We start from the raw sequence: 23781 nt of genomic DNA, 5'->3' as shown, positions 1-23781 counted from the left end.
CAGACTCCTGCCAGGAAAGTTAGCAAGAACAGCCAGATATTCTTACTCTACTTGAGAACATTATTTTGTTTATTAAGGAAAGAAAGCAATCACAAACTCTCACTTCCTAGATTATAATGCATTGAACCCCCAACATATACCCTCCAAAATAAAAGTGTCAGGAACAATACTAACCATGTGTGTGCCATGTGTCTGTGGACAAAAACACCTACGTGATATTCACAAATAAAACACCAGATTTGATCGTGGCCCATAAAGTCTCAATTATTAACCCAACCATGAGCTGGATGTGTCACAAACACAGAGTCACTCTTGCTGTCATACTGCGTGCTCATTCGATGTGTGCACTGACAATAACTACAGAGAATACTGTGTTGTATACACTTTCCTCAAGGTGTACTGCACAGTCTGATGGCTGAAGTGCAGACCAATGCGCCTTAGCTCATTTCCTTGTGACAGAGAATTGTCCCCCAGTGTCCATTCTCCTCTCCCCTCTAGGAATAGAACCCCCAGAGTCTTAGCTCCTTACTAGAGTCCCCATTTCCAAACCCCCCTTGTGGTGATGTAGTCATGTGACACAAGTTCTGGCAATTGGGAGGTGAGGGGAAGTGATGTGTGCAACTTCCGGGTCATGCCCATAAAAGGGAACTGCTTAGCCACCACTTCCTCTCCCCTGGACTAATGGTGATGTGCGAGTGGTAAGCCGTCTTCAGTCTGCACATGAGCAGAATAACCTAGATTATAGAAGAACAAGCTAGAAGGAGCATGAGGCCCTAAAGGACTCATGAAGCAAACAGCTGGATTCCAAACTGACTACTAGCACAGATTTTTATATAAGATAGAAACTCATTCTGTTTAAGCCACTGTTATTTTGATCTTTATTAAAACATCTTGACTTCTACTCCATTAAAGTCTACAATAGGCTGAATTTTTTCAATTAAGGTGTGCCTCACTTTTTCTTGGAGCTTTTCATTTCTTTATCAGGACTGCAGACATCTAGCATCTCCCATAGTTTACAAAAAATATTGAAGCTGGAGTCTTCAAGGAGCAGAATAACAAACAGGTACCGTCAACCCCAGTCCTCTCCACGTGGTCATGCAGTAAACCTGTTCTTTAATTTGTTGCTAGAGGCAGTGTTGGCAGAGACCATGTGTAGGACTTCCAGTCTATCTGACAATATTTAACCTTAGTGTTACACATGACGACAACATCCTTAACCCTGCATCAGGACTTCCCTAATTTGATTTTTTTCCCTCCAGGAATGATGACAGATTGTACTGAGCCCTCTGTACCTTCACCTTTGGTGCCTGTCGTAGGCAGAAGACAGCTGCCCTTCCCTTCTCCACGAGATGTTCATGTCCTAATCCCCGAAACCTGTGAATATGCTACTTTAATGGCAAAACGAGAGTTTGGAGGTGTGATTAAATTAAGGCTCTTGAGGCGGGGAGAGTAGCCTGGATTATCCAGACAGGCCTGATGTAATCACAAGGGTCCTCACAGAAGAGGGAGACTGGAGTGTCAGATGTGTTAGAGAAAGAGATGTGACAATGGAAAGACGCGTGACAACTGCGGCAGAAGTTGGTGTGATGCCATGCTGGAAGGGGGTCATGAGCCCAGGGATACAGGCAGCCACTAGAAGCCCAAAGGCAAGGGACAGCTTCTCCTCAAGAGCCTTCAAAAAGAACACAGCCCTGCCAACGCCTGTATTTCAGTCCAGTGAACCTCACCTCAGACTTCTGACCTCGAGAACGATGAGAATAAATTCCTGTTGTTTTAAGTCACTAAATGTGTGGTTACTTATTTCAGAAGCAATAGGAAACTAATATAGTGCCCTTACATGTAGTGCTAGATTGTAAAAAGTCAACTGAAGGTGAAGGCAGGATTCGTCCAGACCTAAAGAGCTAGACTAAAATAAGCAGATTTAATAATATACAATATTATTAATAGTATTCATAATAATATACAATTGTTTTGCCATTTCATTCTCATAGCAAAGGTAGTTCTCCCCATTCCCTCCTCAAAAAAAAAGTCACAGAAGTGAAATATGAGAAATGGGACAGGTCAAGCCAATGTCATAGTAAATAAAAGCAAAATCACTACCTGCTACTGAGTGAATCTTTATCTCAGGCTGGATCTGGATCCATTTTTATAAACTTTAATTATTCTAAAGGACGAATGTTTTCTCTGCTGGTGAAATAGCATTTGATAGTTTCTGCAACGGCAAAAGAATTCAAAGAGATTTTCAAGTCTTATTACTAACCAAAATTGTTAACCATGCATATTATTTTACTGATATCATTTAGTTCAAATCTCATTCATCACTCAGTTAAATTTAGTTCATGCAGGTATTAAGTTCCAAGAGGCAGCAATCAGCCCATGCAGTCCGTGTGCCTTAAACAGCGCCATACTAGAAGGGGCAACATGAACTGCCCCGGCTTCATGCATCGGAGTCTCCCAGCTTTCAGTTTTGATCAAAGTGCATCACAATCCAACAGGAAGGTCCCTACAGATGCTCAAATTGCCACTCCAATCAATCTCATCCTGCTTCCAGCCACCACCACAGTGCTTCTGGCTCCGTGACAGTTACAGTTCCCAACTCAGAGAAGTCTGGGGGCCACTGCAGGTCTCCTTGAGGGCACTTACCCTGAGGTTTCAAAGGGAAGTCCTGAGCTGTGCCTTAGGGCGCCCTCTAACCCAGAGTTCTTCCACACCTGACAGTGGAAGGTTCATTTCAAGATCACATTCTCAAGTAGGGCCTGCTTCCACTGCCAGGATTTCATAAAATCATAGACCCACAATTGCAATGTAAACTCTTGGCCGGAACTTACTTCCCCTCCTTTCTCCTCACCAGAACCAAATGAATGTTGTTTAATACCCAAAATAGTCTAGATCCACATAACAGGACTCCTTTTGTTTCAAAAACTAAATTACTTCTTTGTAACAGAACACGACGCGCATTGGAAAGAACACGGCATCTCCTGAACCACACCGCCCAGGAAAGAGTTCCCTCCTCAGGGCAGACACTTGGTTCTAAAAACTGTTTTCTGCTCCACTCTGTTTCAGTCTGTTCTCGGGTTTGGTAGCCAAGACAACTCCACCACGGATAACGTGTAAGTTTCTCTACCTGCACCTTAAGCTTCCTGCCTAGAAAACAGAGGTAGGATTTATTTTCTTCAGCTCCTCAGTGAAGGCACTCTAAATAAGCATCCTCTCTCTAAACACTGGACGGCATGCATAGCATATCCCCTGTTGTCCCTGAGTAATGATTTTCATTAAACTTTTTAATGCTTACGGTTCAGGATGCATTCACCTGTATACAGCGCATTTACTTTTACAGCTTGGAAGTTTTCAACGTGCCCTGTCCTGTATATATTCCATTCGGTCTTGCTCATTTCAGATTATGGATTCCTAACATGTAAAAGCTATGGCTTTTCTCTTATTTTTTAAGTGCTTAAGAGCTGCTATTTGGTAGTAATGTTAGAAGCACATAGAAATAACAGTCAGGTCAACCACTTAACACTATTTTCTCATCCCACAAACTCACCCATAACCCTTTTAATTTCCTCCTCTACTTTTTGTTTTACTTAGAACTAGCACTTATTTTCAAACTGCTAACAAGAGATTATGTTCTTTATTTACAATCCACAAGATTTTTTTCCCCCTCCCTGTTGTAGTCTGCTTGGTTGCCACAACAAAACACCATAGAATGGGTGGCTTAAAAACAGAAATTTCTCAGGACCAGCCCCGTGGCACTGGGGTTAAATGTGCACGTTCTGCTTCAGCAGCCCGGGGTTTGCTGGTTCTGATCCCAGGTGCAGACATGGCACTGCTTATCAAACCATGCTGTGGTAGGCATCCCACATACAAAGTAGAGGAAGGTGGGCATGGATGTTAGCTCAGGGCCAGTCTTCCTCAGCAAAAAGAGGAGGATTGGCAGCGGATGTTAACTCAGGGCTAATCTTCCTCAAAAAAAAAAAAAATTTCTCGCAGTTCTGGAGGCTGGAAGTCTGAGACGAGGGGGTCAGCACGGGTGGGTTCTGGCAAGAGCTCTTCTCTTGGCTTATAGAAGGCCGCCTTATTGATGTGTCCTCACAACACAGAGAGAGAGAGAGAGAGACAGGGAGAGAGAGACAGAGAGAGAGAGAGAGGCAGAGAGAGAGAGAGAGACAGAGAGAGAGAGAGAGACAGAGAGAGAGAGCGAGCAAGCGAGCCAGCAGTGAGCCAAAGAGAGCAAGCTCTCTGATGTCTCTTCTAAGAGCTAATCCCATCACGAGGACCCCACCCTCATGACTATATCTAAACCTAATTATCTCCCAAAGGCCCCATTCTCCATCTCCTTTTAGGGACAATTCTTATCTGCCTTAGAATTAGCCAACAGCCAGAGCTTCTTCATTAAATCAGCACAGAGACTGAACACTTGCACGGGCCCGGGCCCAGGCCCAGGCTTAGTGCGAGGTATTCAAGGATGAATAAACACAATTCCAGTCAACAGTCCCAGCATTCTCAGGTTCTAGTTGCAAACACCCCATTGTGTTGCCCCGTGGCAGCCACGCTCAGATCTCCTGGTCCGTCTACAGAAGCACAGCTGGCTGACTGACAGCCTCCAGCTGCCACAACTTCAGGTCCAGCGTGGCATTCAGGCCGAGGCTGTGTGTCTGCTGGGCTGCTGCTGGCCAGTGCCTGGGCCCACAGAGGGCCTGGAGTCAGGCCTTTCCTGCCTATCATGGGCCTCCTCAGACAGACGGCTTTGCTCAAGGAGACCCCGCCAGCCCAGACAAGACTTTCTCAGAATCTTACTGCAGTCTACTGCTCTTCCTCCCCAATCCTCCTTCCTTCCTGCTCTCCTTTCACAGAGGTCAGACCTGCAGCATGGTCTGAAGGCTCTCTACAGCCTCCCCTGTTCCTTCCCCCTGTAGCCTCCACAGACATTTCCCTAATTCATCTCTTGCACGCCTAATCCCAACTTGGCATCTGCTTCTCAGAGGACCCACAAAAACATACTTACAAAGTAACTCACAGAAAATAACAAAAAACATGTCTAGCTCCCAAGTAACTCATTCATCTAACTGGGGACAAGTATGACCCAATTTTGCTTTGAGATTGCAAACTTTATATACAAAATACAGCATCTGGAATGAATATATAAAATACATAAAAAGACACTCAGCCGAGATGAGCAGGAAAAACAAAAGCAATAGAAAGAATAAGGAAAATCTGTTTCTTCTTAAATTCAAACTAAAGCAAAACTGAAAAGCGTGCTCAATTTAATTTAACGTAATCGAATGTACAGCTACTGAGCACTGACCATGCACCAGGTGTCATGCAGGCATCAGGGAGGACGCAGAGACAGACACAAGCTGGACTCCCTGACCCCAAGGGACTTACAAGCTGTGGTCACAGCATTTACTCAGAATTCCTGCTTCATTCGTTTTAAACAACTTCCTTAAACTTTCTGTGCACACATATACATATTCTTCTGTGCAAGGTGGATGAGAAAATCACTTTAAGTCTTTTTATTTGGTCTTCAAAAAAAACATCACTGGGGCTGGGCCCAGTGGCCAAGGGATTAAAGTTCCTCACGCTGCACTTCAGCAGCCCAGATTCTCGAGTTCGGATCCCAGGCACAGACCTATTCCACTCATCAGCCACACTGTGGAGGTGTTCCACATACAAAAATATAGAGGAGGAGGATGGGCACAGACGTTAGCTCAGGGCTAATCTTCCTCAAGCAACAAAAGAGGAGGATTGGCAAGGGATATTAGCTCAGGGCAATCTTCCTCAGCAAAAAAATAAATAAACGTCAATTTCCTGTCCACTCTCTCAGAACACCCTCCTTACGCCTTCAAAGGGAAAAAAGTCAAGACACTTTGTCGCTGAATCTTAATATTAGAAAAGTCCTTTAACGGTCATCTACCTAGATAAAACCCCATATTTCTGAATTAAGAAATGGGCTCAGAGGACTTGAGTCAACTCACACGGACTCAAGTGAAAAAAAATCCCAAAACACTTTAACACATTTTCTTTTTCATTGTGCTGTGAAATATATCACACAGACAAAAAACTACATAAGGCAAATAGGTAGTTTCAAGAATAACTATAAAGCAAACACTATGTGCTCACCATTCAAGTTAAGAAGTCGAATATTACTAAAACTTTGAAAGCCTTTTCCTTCCCTCCACTCTCCTAGAGCAGTTTCTCAGCCTCAGCACTGCTGACATTTGGGGCCAGATAACTACTAAGTACTTAACCAGGGTTTTGTTGGATGGTTAGCAATACCCCTGGCCTCAACCCACTAGATGCCAGTAGCATATCACAACCACCACCCTTGGGTGTGACACCCAAAAATGTCCCCAGACGTTGCCACATATCCCCTGGAGGGCAAAATCCGCCCCCTGGTGAGGACTGCTGCCCTAGAGGTAACCACATCTGAATTTTTGCTTTTCTTTATAGTTTATCTACCAATATACGGAGCCCTAAAACAATGCATTGCTTAGTTTCACTGTTTCTGAACTTTGTAGAAATGAAATCATCCTGCATGTATTTTCCTGTGACTTGTTTCCTTCATTCAACTTATGTTTATAAAACATATCCATTGTGTATCGCATAGCTGGCGTTCACGTATATTCTTTTCAGTTCATATATTTTTGCTGTTATATGGTATCCTGTGAAATTAAAATTTCACAATTAATCCAATTTGCTACTGAGGGACATTTGCATTATTTCTAATATTTTGCTTTTATGAATACTTCTGCGAGGAACATTGCCTGCATAGGTCTTATAATTACACAACAATTTCTCAGAGGTCTATACCAAGGAGTGGATTTGCTTGGTCACAGAATACACTGGCGTCAACTTTATTATTGTCCAAAGTGGCTGTATAAGTCGACACTCCCGTGGGAAGTGGAGGACAACCCCCATGGCCCCACATGCTCTCCAATGCTCAGATCTTCGCTTGTCTTTTCGTGACATTCGGTACTGCAAAAACATACATTGCTTACCGTGGAAATGCCAATTCTACAAACAGCAAATGAGATCTGGATACATTCAGACATTCTCTACAAGATTAAAATAAGAATAAGAGATTACAACTAAACATTCGTCCCAAAGAACTGACTTCTCCCCCCTTGTCTTGCTTCCCTCTGTAAAGAAAATCTGCTGTATTCTGACATCTGCTTTGTGAACAGGTGGTGAACTTTTCCTTCTCTCTGCTTTTTCTAGGCCAGCTTTAATAAGACAGGGATAATAACGTGTGTGGAATAGTGCTTTATCATGGGACTAAAAAGCAAATACTTCATCCTCCAATTCAGTGGCATCATTTAAGGAATGAGATTTGTTGTAATGGTTTGATTCTGTTTCTTTTAAATCCTGCTCTAATACGCAATTTTTAGTGATTTATTCTTTGACTGCTACAAAGTAGTTTTATAAGCACTTATTTTTTTAGTTCAATTCTTACCAGATCATAAATGTCTACAATCCTTATAGACAAGTAACCTTTGTAAAAAGGAAAAGCTCATAGTTATATACCAGAAGTTTCAAGTAGGCTGAATGTAGAGAGAAAACTGAGGTCTTTGGTCCCAGAATATCAATGACAGTACTCAACCTAGAATTCACAACTTCTCACTCCCAAATGAAGTTTAGATTCCTAAAACTCATGCCCACTCACAAAACCATGCATACCAAACATGAGTATTGATTTATTTTCTTTTCTTTAACTGGGGGAATATTTTTAGCACATTAAATTGGTATGTAGTCAAAATTACCCTAGCTTTATACAGTCCAACATTGTGATTATGGTTTATGGTTGTCAAAGAAAAGCTTCTCCGTAAAGAGTTTATAACACCACAAATCTCAGCAATCGTGGTTCTATCTATTGTGGCAAGGAAGCAGAGACACAGGATCCCTGATTCCCAGGGTAGCAAAAGGCTTCCAAAGGCATCCTCCTTCTGAAGGCCAAGAAAGTCCTACGAGACTGATTCTGCAAAAGGCTCCTGCCCCTTCAGGTGTTTGTAAGAGACTGAGTGCCATACGACTAAAGGAGATTAGTAAGAAAAAGACTGAAAGCCAAAGGCGATATGCATGGACATTCAAACTAAAAATTACAGCGATGGAAAAATCACTCAAAAGACAATTTGTTGAGTGAAGTTCTTGAACTCAATCTACACTTTGAAAAAATTCCAAACATTCACTGGTGCTATTGTTCAAACAAATGGTTGATGATTTAATATTGGGGATCATTTCTATTACTAACGTATTATTATTATCATAACACCATTGGGTTTCTTTAGTTTTGAATGAAACAGACTACAGGAAACACCCCAAGGCAATACCACTGGCCTCCTCAGAGCTGAAAAGCAGAATGCTCATTACCTTCTCCAACACCCATTCTTCCCTTCCATCTTTGGAAATTACCCCAATTTATACATTTGTACCAAGTAATTATTTAACAACCCTCTCAGTAAGCTGGAAAGGTTACTTTCCCCCAAGTGAAAATGAACTCTTATTTTATGTCACCTGGAATAAAAGCATCTATTTCCCAGCCTTCCTTGGAGCCATGGACTGTCCTGTGACTAAGTCCTCCACAATGAGATGTAAAGTGAAGGATGCGTAAAGGAAACTGACTCTAAGAAGGACCACCCCCCCACACACACACTTTTTGCTCTTCTGCCTTTCCTACTTCTTTCTCCAGTCGGTAAGTGAAACTTAATGAAGCTCCAGCAACTATCCTGGACTGTGAGGGCACCCTGAGAATGGTGGACACGTGAAGTCGAGCCCAAGGATGAGCAAGCCTGGAGACACAAAGGACGATGGAGCCGCCACACCACCCTCCTCCGCTTTGTACACGAAATAGAAATGAGCCTCTAACTTGTTTGAAGACGGCTGTGTGTCTCTTCAGCCTACCAATCCTAACTGGTACAGAGGAACATTCATCTTTAAAAAGTAGGTGTCCCCCGTGCCATAAAAGAAAGAGCCCGAGCACTTGTCATTAGAGAGTAACTCTTAGGAGCTTTATCTTTTAAAGGGAGTGGCATATTTATTTTTTAGTTACTAAAAACCTTCTTTCCATTCCTTCTTACTTTCCACATTCCCAAAACGTACAAGCACTGTTATTAGGATTGCCAAAATTATGACCCTGAAAACCCTCAACTTATTTTGTGTAAATTTTTTTCTGACTAGCCTTATCACCTCATTCTAGAAACTTCTAATGCTTACAAATACTGCCTTAGCCCTAAACATCCTACCTCAAACCCAGTAGCACACCTATTGCCCAGACTCCAAATTTATTCTAACAATAATGTTCTCGCAAATGGCCTTTGCACTCTAATTAAAGGGAGTCAGATATAAAGAGATATTTAAAAGCATAACCACACTTCCTTTGGTTATGGTATAGGAACTGCTAATAAATTTAAAATGATTAGTTCATATTCTTTCATCATTACAGATGCTCCATTTGCAAGAACCCATTTTATTTGACCTGTAAACCCATGGGACATAATGCATAGCTTAGAAAGAAAGATGAGTATTAATTATTCCAAGAATGGATCTCTATCCTAGATAAACTCTGACCCAGGAGCCCCTACATCAGTATTCACAAATCTACATCTAGACTTGCCTACAGAAGGACTAAAGAATATTATTTCAAAAACAGTAATATTCAGAACAATCTCACCTTCTTTGCTGCTTGATCTGATGAAAATGGAAAAATGAGATGCTGTCAAAAGCAGGTCAGATTGGTTAAGATACGTCTATGGAAAAATACTCAATTTGAAATTAGCATGATTACTTACAGTTTACTGTTGTTTTCCCTAAGAAATTTCAAAGGTAAGCATGAAAATAAAGGAGAAAAAAAAAATCTTCAACAAGATAGCAGAAAATAAGTGCTACTGACTATACAATCTAAAAAAAATTGAGTTCAAGGTATAACAAATTTCAGTCCTAGCAGGGGGTGAAAAGACACACTAATTTTCTTTTTCTAAAAGAGCTGTTTTTAAAATGTCTTGATGTGCTGTGCAATCCCTCGGCCTGATATAAAGCGAGATGACGGTCGTGTTTCCTTATTTCCTCCCCTGTAATTTTGTGTGATGAAAATAAAAGATTAATACAGTCAAGTCAACGCTTCGGAGTAGCAGGAGTAATGTGCTGGAACGGGGTAGGGAGAGCAGCGAGCACTTCTAATGAGGCCCCTGCCCAGATCATCTACTTCGAAATACAGCTAACTAAAATCTAGCACTTTCTCTCGACAGCATCCCAAAACAAATGGGCTGGAGGCAAAGATGCAGGATTTGGGGAGTGTGGAGAGAGAAGACCAGTTCGAGTATATTTCAAGGTGCCTGGGAGCTCCCAGGTGCTGAGTGGGCGGAATCCTCTCTGAGTAAAGGTTATGTCCGTCATTAGGCTTTAGTCACTCCTCCAGACTGACAGAAACAGCCTTGGGAACGCCACCTACTCCAGAACTGGTACCTCCTTCTGTTAGTGTTGTCACTGAAAACATTCACAGTGAATTATTTAGTAACTCCCTTAGTACGCTCGAAAGTTTCCTTTCCGCAAATGGGAAATAAGTTAACTTTTTAAAAACTGCATAAACTTATATTTACAAAATAAAATGAAGTTTTGTTTATAAAATGTGGAGGCTTTTTTGCTCCCCAACATCTATTTTATAGCTTCTCCAGACTGGGGAAAAGGATGGTGATAAGGAACCTGGAAAGAAATCTTTGCATCTCAAGCAAAGCTAACAAAACTGGGCTCTCAACATTTTCTGAAACGTTTTCAACTGTAACACTGCCACCATCATCCCAAGAGCATCTGTACTTTCCGAGCCATCTAGAGCTGTCCCGGGACGGAACACGTAAGAGTGCAACCAGTAATTCGAAAGGGCACCACTGCCCTCACCTGCTACAAAAGGTTAATCTTCAGCACAGGAGCTCTTGGTGAAATTCAATCGCAAAGATCTGAAAAGCCATCTAGCAGAAATAACCTCAGAGATTTGAACAGTCATCTAGCAAAAATAACCAAATGCACGCATAAGTCATCATATCAGAATTTATAGATTTCATCCCAGCAAAATTTTAGCCCATCTTCTGCAAAACAGCACTAAAGGTCATATGTAACATGCAAACAAAAGCAGACTTTGGCTGAATGCTAAACGTAAGAACAATTCTCTTTCTGAAAATTCTGATTGAAGAGTATGCGGAGAGGGAAAGAAACGCCCTTCTACATTACCAGATTAAAATAATTAGTACCACTCACCTTGAAGAATTTATTCCTTTTTATCAGGCACTGGGATAAAAAATTTAATCCAAAAGAAAAAAAAAAATTGCTGAGCATCACCAATGTGACAGACATCGCTGGGTCTAAAAAGATAAATAAGACCAAACCCTGGCATCAGTGATCTTCCAGCTAAGGGGAGGGCAGGAACGGAGCAGACCTGTGAGAGACCACAGCAAGATAAACGTGTTCAGCATAAGAAGTATGCAGAGAGGGTTTTAGGGAGGAAGAGGAGCACGGACCCCATTATATGGGTGTCAGGAAAGACTTTCCAGAGGGAGAACCTCCAGCACAGGAGTCAGCTGGGTGAAAGGGAGCACAGAAGAAGAAAGCGAAACCCCAGATGAAAGCGACAGCATGAGTCAAAGCAAGAAACATCACAGGACATGCAAGCATTTGAAGGGTACTATTGTAAGCCTTAAACACCCTCCTTTTCTTTTCAAATACTCCCTTCTCAATCTGATGTGTTACTGACAGCTGTTGACTATCTACATGCTACCTAAAATTCATTCATATTAATGCACAGAGCATCCTCACTTTAAGATTTCTCTCTAACTCCCTGCCAAGGGAAGTTCCAGTAGTCAAGGACCAAGCTGTCTGTCACATTACAAAGCCTGCTCTGCCCCCACTCCCTTGCAGATGAGAAGGCCCAAAAGCAAGACGGGCACAGCTGCTTAAACTAACAGGCCGTCCATCCTCAAGCTGGCCAACAACCAAGGTGGGGCCCAGCAGGAAGAGCTGGGCTAGACCAATCCCATTCTTGCTCTCCAAATGAGTGAGTGGGAAAATACTACGATGAATCAGTAGCACAGGGAAGTAAAGCAAAGAGAAAACGAAAAGCAAAGCTATTAATTTCATGATCATGAAGAATCAGAGCAACCTAAATTTATGAGGAGGTCAAAAGCATGAATAAAAAGAAACTATATGGAAAAGAAAAGAGATACAAAGCAGAGGAGAAGAATAACCATGCTAGTGATCTCAAGAGAAGCAGACCCAGAGAGATACAGGTATGTGAAGAATGGCTGAATGCAGTTGCAGAGAAATCTGTTTCTAAGTGAAAAAAATCATATTCTCCAGCTTCCTTTGCAGCTAGGTATGGCAATGTGACCAAGTTCTGGTCAATGAAATATAATCAGAAAGCCTTAAAAGTCTTCCAGGAGAGAAGTACATTCTTCTGCCCTTTCTCCCTTCCTGCTGCCTGGAATGCAGAAGTGATGGCAGGAGCTCTGGCAGCAATTCTGAATCCTGAGTTTAAAGTCCACATACAGGGGGCAGAAGCATCTTGGGGATCTTCTGGACTTGCCCCAAAAAATAAACATCTATCTTGTCAAAGCCACTATTTTCCAAACAATTCCAATCCTAACTGATACACTGTTTGAGACAGTGTCACCTCAGCAAGGATAGTCCCTTAAGACAGTGAAATGGAAATGTGATGTGTTCCACTTTATTTATGTATTTATTTTCATTGAGGAAGATTCACCCTGAACTAACATCTGTGCCAGTCTTCCTCTGTTTTGTATGTGGGTCGCTGCTGCAGCATGGCTGCTGATGAGTGGTATAGATCCATACCCAGGAACCAAACCCAGGCTGCTGAAGCAGAGCACGCCAAACTTAACCACTAGGCCACTGGGACTGGCCCTGAGTTCCACTTTATGATAGTATTATTACCCCCAATTTAGAGATGGGGAAACAGCAGCTAGTATGTGACAGAATCAGGATTTGAACCCAAATCTTTTGGATTTGAGAGCCCAGACTCTTAACCATTAAGGACAGACAAATGCAATTGAAGTCAAAAACTGAGTAGACCAGGTTCACAAGTATTTTAGACTTGAGCGAATATTCTGACTACCAAAGGCCAATAAAAAACCCAAGCTGACTGCAGCATCCCTTACCCACCACAGATAACACTTCTGACAAGTCCCTGGGACACTCTAGCCTGTCTAGACATAAACAGCTTTCCCAGCACAAGTACAACTCTAAGTCCCTAGGAAAGGGTACATGGGCACCGGAAACTGAACACAGGCCCCAGCCCCTGGTGCCTGGCAGAAACTTGCCAAATTCTGATTTGTAAGGAGTGGAAGAGATTTTTAAGAGCACAGAGGATTCTGGGGGACCTGCAGCATATCTTTTAAGGTGGTAAGAAGTCTTTAAGGTAGTAAGAGGTCTTTTTTTTAAGATGGTAAGGAGTCTTTCTCATTAACTTTACACAAAAGAATTTCCATACACCGTGACAACTGGAAGAGCTCAGCCTCAGTACTGTTAATTCCCCAGGCTGCGGCTGCAATGCCCCTGGGATGTTCCACCACCCGGGTGTGGTAAGGGTGGGACAGAGTGGAGAACCTTTTGAAAGGTTCAAGGATCTTTGATTACCAAGTTGAAGGCACCACTGTACTTGGCATTAATCCTCTTCTCTAAGTCAATAAATATGTATTATGTACTGAGCACCTACTCTGTGCCGGGCAGTGTCCTCCGAGCTGGAGACTAAGCAGGGCACACAGCCCACGCTGTCCCGAAGCCCACCCCCTAGTGGGGGTGGCAGGTGAAGCAACAAACAAACCAAGTTAGACGATGGTAAGTGTTATCAAGAAAAACAAAGGAATAGAATGTACGAGGAGAGCAGATTTGGGGTACTACTATTTTTGAGAGCAGATGTGGTAATTCTAACAACATTATGGACGATGAAATAATGGATGCCAGAAAAGCTTTCAACAACCTGGCTTTGAAAAGATTATCCCATGAAAAGTCGCAACATCAGACACTCGACTCAACAGTCCGCAGATAGTTATTAAGAAGCAGGTCAGGGAGCCATTAAGAGCGCAGATTTGGGTGTGAGATTTGCCAGAATCAAAGCCCAGCCGTACAACTTACTATCTGTGGGACCCTGGGGAAGGTGCTTCACCTCCTTGCATCTCAATCTGTCATCTGTAAAATGAAGGTAACAGTGGCACCCCTCTCAGAGGGTACTACGAAGATTAAACGAGTTATAAAAGGAAACACAGTCACCACCACATTTGCGCTTGCTTATTTTTTGAGAGTCTACCATGCTCCAGGTACACAAACTCCTCTAAGGGGCCCTCTACACAAATGGGCCCCAGACACCAACAGGCCTCAGGAGAAGCACCCTGTATCAGCTTCTACGGACACGCCGGATTCAGGCCTTGTTCCATAAACACCCCTGGTGTCCCTTCCTGCCGTCTCCACATTCCGGGACTATGACGTCACATTGCGAACACGTAAACCAGGACCCTAACTCCAAGATCCCCCAAACTTGGCAGCCATGCTCTGCCCCCACAGACCCAGCAGCAGAAACCAAAAAAATCCATGCACTTCGATCAGAACCCCTATTATCATCCAGCCAGGCAATTTACATCTACGTTTAAACTAAAGAGGTTTTAGTCTACATTACGTAAAATTTTATTATTCAATTATCATAATATTCAGTATCATTAATATTTTATGGTATTATTTTAAAATGATAGGCATCCAGTCTGCAATTCACTGCCCGCTAGACACTTAGGAGCATCATTACTTAGAATCGTAAGGAAAATTATATTTTTTAATTCTCTAAAATATGGATTTATCCTCCATTCCCTCTCTCCCATTGCCTTTTGGAAATAATTAAATGAATACAAGTTTTCAGCACTGCCCTTCATCTAAAACCTCAGAAACTGTCATTTAGGGATTCTGTCTTTGACTTACCATTTTAAGCCTCTATCTTGAGCATGTTTATACTGTCAAATCTATTTAAAGTCCTCAAAATATTCATAACAGTCAAGCCCTTTTACTAAATCAATACCTCCACATTAACTTATAAAAATTATTGTACTGCCCAGAAACACTGGTTACAGGAGAATGTAGTTCAACCATTTAAAGGGTCAAAAAATTTCCTACTCATTTACGAATCAGACAATCTGGATTTTTCCTCTTGTTTTTCTGATTGTGGAAAGAGAAGAAAGGTGAGTGTGAACTTCGAGTTTAGACAGTCCTGAGGTCAAATCACTCAGGGCACGACCTTAGAAAACCTAATCAGATGCCCTAAACTTTAACAACTGGTCCTCAGACACGAGAAGAGAATAACACTCCTACCACTAAGCTTACTGGATGAAAGAAGCAAGCATCAGGCGCTAGGCAAAGAGAAGACATTCTCTCAGACCCACTGAAGCCCAGGCCAAGCTACCCACGTCTACTGCAGGGACGTGGACTAGCTCCCCCAACAGGTGCCGTGTCGCGTGTGTGTGTTGTCATTGTCGTGTGGTGTCCTTGCCTCCCCCAACCCTGGTTCCCCTCCTGCCCCTGGATAATCCAGTCTCCAGGCAGCAGCCAGAGCAAGTCTTCAATACACAAATCAGGTCCTATCACCTCCCACTTAAAACCATTTACTAGTTTACAAGTAATTTTAAATGAAACTCAACTCCCTACCATAACCTCCAGGCCCCTCGGGATCTTGTCTGGCTCCTGTCTAGGACCTGGTTTCAGGACCATTTTCTTTGGGCCACTCTTCAGCATCTGATGCGCCCAAACTGAAGACTTACACGAACAGCCATAGCACTTTCTTAGACCTGCTGAAAACAAACGACCCCAGCCAAGACAGTCAAGGCACTACCTGGGGTTTTATGTGAAGACCCCGGGCTCCCTGGGCCCAACTCAGGTTGCTGGGATCTAACTCCTTTTGGTCCCCGGGGACTCAGCCTATTTCCCTTTCCTTTCCCAAAGGACACCACTTTTCCTAGGTCTTGTACATCTTCTCCTACCCCTAAGCCTAAAATCTGGCTGCCAAAGGGCACAAGCCCTCACCCCTTTCCTTGCTGTTCACTTTCTCCAAAGGTGTGCATTTGGGCCCTTCTTAGTGAGTGGCTTTTACTGCTAATTACTGTTAAGACAGAGATGGGGCAGTCGACGTAAAAATCTCAAAAGAAGAGTCTGCATACTCATTGCTCTTGCTTCTGACTGTGTGGGTAAGTAAGCCTCCTAAACTCCTACCCTCCTTCAGGGAGGTTGGGTCTCTCCACACTCCTCTCTCTCCCCTCAGGCCAGAAGATGGGATCACAACCCACAAACAGGGCGAGCTACACCCCTCACAAGCCCACTACTCTCAAGGGAGTAATCGGCATTTCAAAGGACCGAGTTCCTAGTCAAGGGTTCCTTTAAGATGGTGAACCATTTCTAGTAAAGGCAAGTGAAACCACACCTAATGAAATCGCATGGAGCCACACACAATACAACGGAAAAGGAAGGCCAGCTGCAATTATCTCAAAATGCCATTTATTAAGAAACTACGGGATGTTTTGCGCTCTCGTCTCACTCAGTCCTCACAATGAGGGCAGGGGGGGATTTCTAGGCCTGTCTGTCAGAGGAAAACCTGACGGTTACAAGCACAGGGCTGGTAAGTAACAGAGCTTCGATTTCCACCTAGGTCTGACTCTAAACCAGTAGTTTTCAAACTCTACACCCCAGGTAGGGTTCCAAAGGGGCAGCTGGATACTTGAGTTATTTTTAAAGAGCAAAACGAATTTTTAATATTTTAGAGAATGAAGAAAAACACATTCTCAAATGTACTGTACACGAAATCATAAGACACTGGAGACCACCCACACACCCCCTTGTGCTGCCAGAGTGACTTTTTTGGTGGGGGGAGGAAACTGGGGACAAGCCTCAGGATAAAACCTGTATTCTATCTTCTGACTGAAGAATAATTTAAGGTTGAATTACTTTAAAATCTGTAATCTTTGCAACTATAATTCTATTGAAATCCTGTTTTTCCGTAACGTCACAAAAAAGAAGGAATAAAACGTAGAAGACAAGAAACTTAGAGCATGAGCCTTCAGTTCTCATGCATCTAAATGGATGGAAATTACATTCATGTAAATCTAATTCAGTTTTGTGCCTATCAAAGCAGCTTCACTGTCCTCGCTGATAATAATATATAAGAATAATATATAACACAACACACGCAAATATCATAAGTATAAACTTGTAAAAATCATGTATAATAAAATATCGTTTATTTTTTTTTTATATATCTGAGTTCTGCATAAAACTGGTTGAAAAAAAAGAACCCCATTGCTTAAAGGAAAGGAAAAGAAACATTTGAAATCCTCCTACACTGCAAATATTTTTAAATAACTCATGGTAAAGTGAAGAGAGACTGCCTCATGTATTAGGAGCAAATGCTAAGTAGGGGAAATTGAAAGGAACCTTCCGTCTACTTTACCTCCTCGCTCGATGCATGAACCCCTTCTAGAATGTCCCGAACAGGTGGGGAGCAGCTTCTGCTTTGTCATTTCCTATTCAACGAAGATGAACAAACCTTATGATAAGAAAGTTCTTTCTTACCCTGAACCAATACCTGCCTTCCTCTAATTTTGACCCTCTCGTCGTAGTCTGCTTTCTGGAGATTCACAGGGTCCTGCGTCTGCCCTTCAAACAACTGAAGCTACTGATCAGATTGTCTCCTTATTTAAAGGTCTCCTGCAAGTACAAAAACCAAAATTCTGACGCCAATGAAAAATAAGATAATGAAATAGCGCCTCTCTTCTTCAAGGAAGTAAATCCTGTTCTCCCAGCCCAGTGGTTGGCAAACTACAATCCGTGGGCCAGATCTGGTGCCCCGCCTGTTTTTATAAATAAAGCTTTACTGGAACACAGCCACATCCATCTATTTACATATCATCTGTGGCCGCTTTCATGCCACAAAGGCAGAGTTGAGTAGTTAAGGCAGAGACTCTAGTCTGCAAAGCCTAAAATATTTACTAGCTGGCCCTTTACAGAAACAGTTAGACTGCTGTGTTCTAGCCCATCATCTGGGGTTTCCCACCAGCAAAGAACTGTATTACAGTCACTGTTTCAGGCTGCAGTTCAGTAGATAAAGAGTTATTCCTGTAGTGTCTACAATGCCCTGGTGCCTAACAAACATACGATGTCGGTAAGTATTTGCTGAGTGAGGAAAGTTCGACAGGAAGAAGGGAGACAGGCTGGGAGGAAGCGGGGTAGGGCTTTTCTTCTCCCAAAACTCATCTGACATACACCATTCATGAATATTTTAAAAGCTAGCAGATTCTTTTCTTACTGTAGTTCAGTATTTGAACACAGGGCTGTACATCTGAATTAAAATTGGGGCCCTAAAGTCACTTTGTATCAAGAAAATAAACACTGACTAAAATGTTGTTTAGTAAAAACAAAAGTTTTTGCGAACTTTGAATACCCAGGAAAATGCTACCATACCCACTCTTAGAGGGATATTCATTTGTCGTTGCTGCTGTTGTTTTAATCTCACTCAGTGCAATAATGTAAAGCAATTGGGATAAATAATCTTTGCCTCGGAGATAAAAATCTTTAAAAAAAAAAAAAACAGTTTATTTTTCCTTTTTCTCCCAAGGTCCCCCAGTACATAATTGTGTATTTTTAGTTGTTGGTCCTTCTAGTTGTGGCATATGGGATGCTGCCTCATCATGGCTTGATGAGCGGTGCCACGTCCGCACGCAGGATTCAAACTGGCAAAACCCTAGGCCGCTGAAGCAGAGCGCGCGAACTTAACCACTCGGCCACAGGACTGGCCCCTCGGAAATAAACTCTCAAGCACTCTGGATGTGGGAAAGAGAAGAGAACTGCTTTAAAAGAGAGGAGAGAGCCAAACCATCAATGAGCTTGTTAAATCTTGATTCTTCATCTCCTTCATTTCTTCATAATCATGCATTTTTATGTTGGCTTACTCAAGACAACCTGTGTATGAAGAATTAAAATATGCATCACTTCTTGCATAGGTCTTTAAAATTTTAACTTTTGCAGCAACTTGTTTCATTACACGTGTTCCCCTACATAACAAAGAGTCTGATTTGAAGAGTTTTAAAATGAGCAATTGAAGATATCTTCTTGACATAGAATCAAAAGAGAAAATTTTTACTAAGTCTGTTCTATGAAACTATTCAAGACAAATATGAAGCTTACAAAATCAATTATTTGTGATAAAACTGTAAGCACTCAGAAGACAAGAAAGGGAAAATATCCACTCATGGCTATTTCCAAAGATGACCAACACAATTAGGCATTTTCCCCAAATAAAGACATATTTGGGAGAAAATCAAAACATCACTAGCAGAGGAATCTATTTCCCATACACTCAGGCTACAGAAAAATTACAGCCTGAGTCCACAGAAATGATAGAGAACAGCTCCACTTCAGGCTCAAGAAGTAATCCTGCCCATAGCCAAGGTCAGGTCAGCAAGGGCCCTGAAAAAGTTAAGAAATGCAAGGGAAACCCAGGAATGATCAAATAATCCAGTCTAAACGACCCAGTCTTTAAAACACGCATCTTGAAAACCCAACAAATCATGGGGAAAAATATGCTACACTAAGAGAAATACCCCTAGTGAATAATGCAGAAGCACAATATTTCTATATAAAAACAGAGAAAGAGAAATGCAATAATCACAAGGGGTTTTCTACATCTAGCACTGGGACCTGCAAAAAGAACCAGCCGCACTCAGGAAACATTCAAAATGACAAAGAACAGCCACGTTATGCAATAAATCAGCAGCAGAGTGCTCTGTCCTCTACAGCATGCTGGCTCTCAGGAAGCATTCAAAGGGAAGACGGCAGAGAAGAGCTGGCCCATCAATCATGTGCTGAGGGGGGAAGTTCTCAACAGCAGAAACTTAACTTTCAAACTGTTTGATTCCAACAAAACAGAAGTTGAGAGTTCTACACAATAATATAATTCTAGAGCAGGACTTGAGAAAACTTGCCTATTTAAAGTGAGTCGTCTCATTTGGCCAAACTTATGTAACAGCTATAAGCAGAACCAGCCCTCAGAGAGATGTGGGCCACCGTATGCTATGCCAGGACCTTTCACCCATGTAAATCAGAAATAGCTGCCACTTAAAACACCAACAGGCAGCTGCAATATCTTTAACCCAGTGCTATGTTTATTAGGTAGAGGCAGAAAGATTTTTGAAAGGCTAGTACTAGAAAAATGAATAGAACTGGAGTGGAATTTTTAGGGTAACAACAGTATCATAAGTCCTTGCTTTATATACAAAGTCACAATGCACTAATAGCAAATACTTTTACAGTGCGAATGGTGCTAGGCTCTCTCTCAAATGATTTCTATATTTTGACTCAATTCTGCAAGGTAGGTACTATTATGATGCCCATTTTGCATATGAGAAACCTGAGGCCCAGAGGCTGCACAGCAGGTAAGTGACAGACCCAGGATGCAAAGTCCAGCTCCAAGGTCAGTGCCCTTAACCATCACTCACTGCAGCCTCTCAGTCCAACCAGCGGCTTAGCACCTATCTTGTGTATCTGTGCCAGCGTCTGAGAAGACAAAGAGGCCCACAACCCGGCCCTGCACTGTGACATGCTGTGCTTTGTCCTGTAACAGAGACAGGAACAAAGACCTGAGGCAGGACCACCGCTAGCCCATTAGGCACCACTGTGCCAATGCACAGTGGGTACCTTGGCAAGCTGAGCTGGGTACCTCTGTGCAGTATCCAGTAAGCTTAACTGTCTAAGGCAGCCCCAGGGGCAGCCCTGGAGGGAGCCTCAGTTCAGTTTTTGAGGTGAAAGGCTGGAAGAAGAGACAGTTTAAATAAGAATAAGAGGGAAAGGTGAGCTCTCCAACCAAAAATCATTTCTGCAATACTATGTTCTGCGATCATTTTAACTAGATGGAAGTCAGGATCACCCAGGTCACTTCAGCTCTATTATCAATGCATCCAGATTACTGCGTGATTGTTTCAGACATAACACATACGGGCTAACTTCACAGGCTGCCCTGACCAGATAAACTCCTGGCCCCAACGAGCTGCCTGCAACTGTCTTTCAGTCCAGCTGAAAGGCCTCAGCCTGGGCCTCTTGATCAGCTTCTGGACTCAGCACCACCAGTTCTCTGCCCTGGGAGTCTGGAGCCAGCAGGGACCCAAACCCCGGGGGCCCGCCAAGGAGACACAGCCCCTGTGATAGAGACACGGTGACCAAGTCCCTTGAGAGAGTCCAGTCTCCTCCCTCCCCAGGGACAAGGGTTCCCTTGGAATGCAACCCCTCTTAGCAGAAAAGTACAGGCTGAGGGTCTTAAGAATCAGGTAATTGTGCTGTGGGTTTACTTAACTGAACTAGGATTCCCTCCATAACACAACTAACTTGGGCCTAAGCTTTTCCCAACTTACTAACCAGGCAACTGCTAAATCAAATTATTTTGAGAGACGGTCTAACTTGATTCTACCATCTTTCATATTACAGTTACCTCACCCCGCACTGCTCTGTGCCTCGGTCTGCAACAAGCCAGCCTCACACTAGGCCCCTCCCTCCCTAACCTTTCCATAGAACGCTTTGCCACAGTGATGGTGACAATGGCGGCGCAGGTGGGGATGGTGGTGCAGTTAATACGCATTAATTATGCAGTACTGGTTAAGAGGGAGGGCTTTGGAGCCAGATTTCCTGGGATAAAATCCCATTTCTGCCTCTTACTAGCTGTATTTCTTTAAACAAGTTGATTAAGCTTTCTGCATCTCAGTTTACCATCTGAAAAATGGAGATGATGCTAGTACCTACCTCATAAGGCTCTTAGAAAGAGGCTGCCAATATAAGCGCTGTGAAACTTTTGTGAGGTTTTTTTGCTACGGTGATGAGCAAGAGGAGGTGGTAGAAAAGGTGGCATCAGGCACCGTTCTAGAGTACACACACTATTTCAGTTAATCCGCACAACAAACCCAAGGTAGTTACGCTTACTATCCCTGCTTTGCAGAGGAGGAAAGTGAGGCCCTGAGAAGTTAAACAACTTGCCAAGCTATAGTCAGAGTGGTGGAGTCAGGCACTTCAATTCCAAGCCTGCAGTGCTCAACCCTGACACGAATCCTCTACACCCACCACAGCTTTGTTAAATGTCCCCTCTACCTTGTGAGCTAAGCCAATCCCTCAAGATCACCCTCGAGGATGTCCAGACCACTCCTTCTCCCTTGCTCCTTTCAAGACTCAGGACAACGAGCTCTGGTACCTAGCACTGTCTCCCTCTCCTTGTCAAAGGCACTGGTCCACCTTCCCCTCATTCACTGAGGATTTTTGAATCTGGCTCAGCCTGTCGCTCCAATCTAAATCCTGCCCTGGTCCCGGTTATTTCACCACCCACGAAGATGCTCCATCCCACACCTTAGCTGTATTTCCTCTTCCGCCTTCTAACCTCCCCATCTCTTCAGCTGCTGACCACAGCCACACATTGGAGCCTCCCCTCGAACTGCTCTACCTCCGCAATCTTAAATTCATACACCCTACTGTCTGCCCACGTTGGACTTCCTCTCCCTGCAGTCTTCTGAACAGTTACTCCAAACACCACCTATTGTTCAGCCTCATCAAGACCACTAGTCCCTTGCATCCTCTTTCTATATGCCTTCTTTCCTCTCCATTAACTCAGAGCTCACAGTCTATCACTTCAACCATTTTCTTGCCAGTGTCCTGAATTCCTCTACCCCGTTATGCACCCAATGACTCACTTTGGAAAAATCCTAACCCTTATCAAGCTCATTGCCCACCTTCTTGAAACCTACACCCAAACAGCTACAAAGTCTAGAAGGAAAAAAATAAAGGCACACAGCCACTAGACTTGGAGCATCATTCAGTCATGGTCTCCGACTTCAGCACACAGCAATCAATGCTTCTGGGTCCCTGGTCATCTCTTGCCTTCATTCTTCACTATAGGTTCCTCAGACCCATGCACTCAAACCCCTACCCCACGATATTTCAGTCATACTCAGCAAAATGACCTCAAATTCTACTTCATCAGCATTTAACCATCTCAAGTTCAGTTCCATTTGAAAAGGAAAACTATGGGGCTGGCCTGGTGGCTTAGTGCTTAAGTTCACACACACTTCAGTGGTACTGGGTTCTAGGGTTCAGATCCAAGGCACGGATCTAAACACCACTCATCAAGCCATGCTGTGGCGGCAACCCATATACAAAATAGAGGAAGACTGGCATGGACGTTAGCCCAGAAACAGTCTTCCTTAAGCAAAAAGAGGAAGATTGGCAACAGATGTTAGTGCAGGGCCAATCTTCCTCACCAAAAAAATTAAAAAAGGAAAACAATGCCTCAATCTGCACACCCCTCTAGTCAGTGCTATCTTTCTTCTTTCATGGTGAAATTTCTTGATAGACTTAACTGCAGCAGCGTCATTTCCTCACCTTCCACCTGGCCTGTGACAGCGCACTGGCCAAGGTCACCACTGACGTGAATGAGAGTCACTTTTCAGCCATTATCTTCCATGATCTCTGGACAACGTTTAACACAATTGGCTACTTCCTCCTTCTGGAAAGTACCTCTTCTCAGCCTACTTGAAGGACACTCTCCAGGTTTTCTTCCAACCTTTTGGTTCTCTTTCTCTCAGGCTCCTTTTTAGGTTCCTTTTCTTGTGCTGATCCCACAAAAGCTGTGTGCCTACTATGTGCCAGCATTGACCAAGGCACTGGGCTTCCTTAGGGTTCCTCTCTTCCCATTCTGCACAACTCCCCCTGGGCGAGCTCATTTGTAGC

General features: G+C 43.1%; 1 protein-coding gene across 10 annotated transcripts in view; it reads right to left on the bottom strand.

Annotated features, from left to right (window-relative positions):
- Positions 1 to 23781, bottom strand: part of ARL15 (ARF like GTPase 15) — a 401193-nt gene that overhangs the window by 366265 nt on the left and 11147 nt on the right. For 4 of the 10 annotated variants that reach the window (XM_070587599.1, XM_070587602.1, XM_070587604.1 and 1 more), the window contains exon 1: positions 11245 to 11913. The exons of 2 other annotated variants lie outside the window; for them this stretch is intronic. In XM_070587599.1, coding sequence (XP_070443700.1) covers positions 11245 to 11340 — 96 coding nt within the window. In that variant the 5' untranslated portion in view covers positions 11341 to 11913. Of the gene's footprint in view, positions 1 to 6998; positions 7068 to 9667; positions 10028 to 11244; positions 11971 to 23781 lie in introns of those variants that run through there. 4 more of the 10 variants (XM_070587597.1, XM_070587598.1, XM_070587596.1 and 1 more) reach the window with 4 other exon arrangements.

This window comes from Equus przewalskii, chromosome 20, assembly GCF_037783145.1.
Source record: "Equus przewalskii isolate Varuska chromosome 20, EquPr2, whole genome shotgun sequence".
Lineage (NCBI taxonomy): Eukaryota > Metazoa > Chordata > Mammalia > Perissodactyla > Equidae > Equus > Equus przewalskii.
Note: the sequence above shows the minus strand (reverse complement) of the source record. Positions and strands in the feature narration are given on the sequence as shown.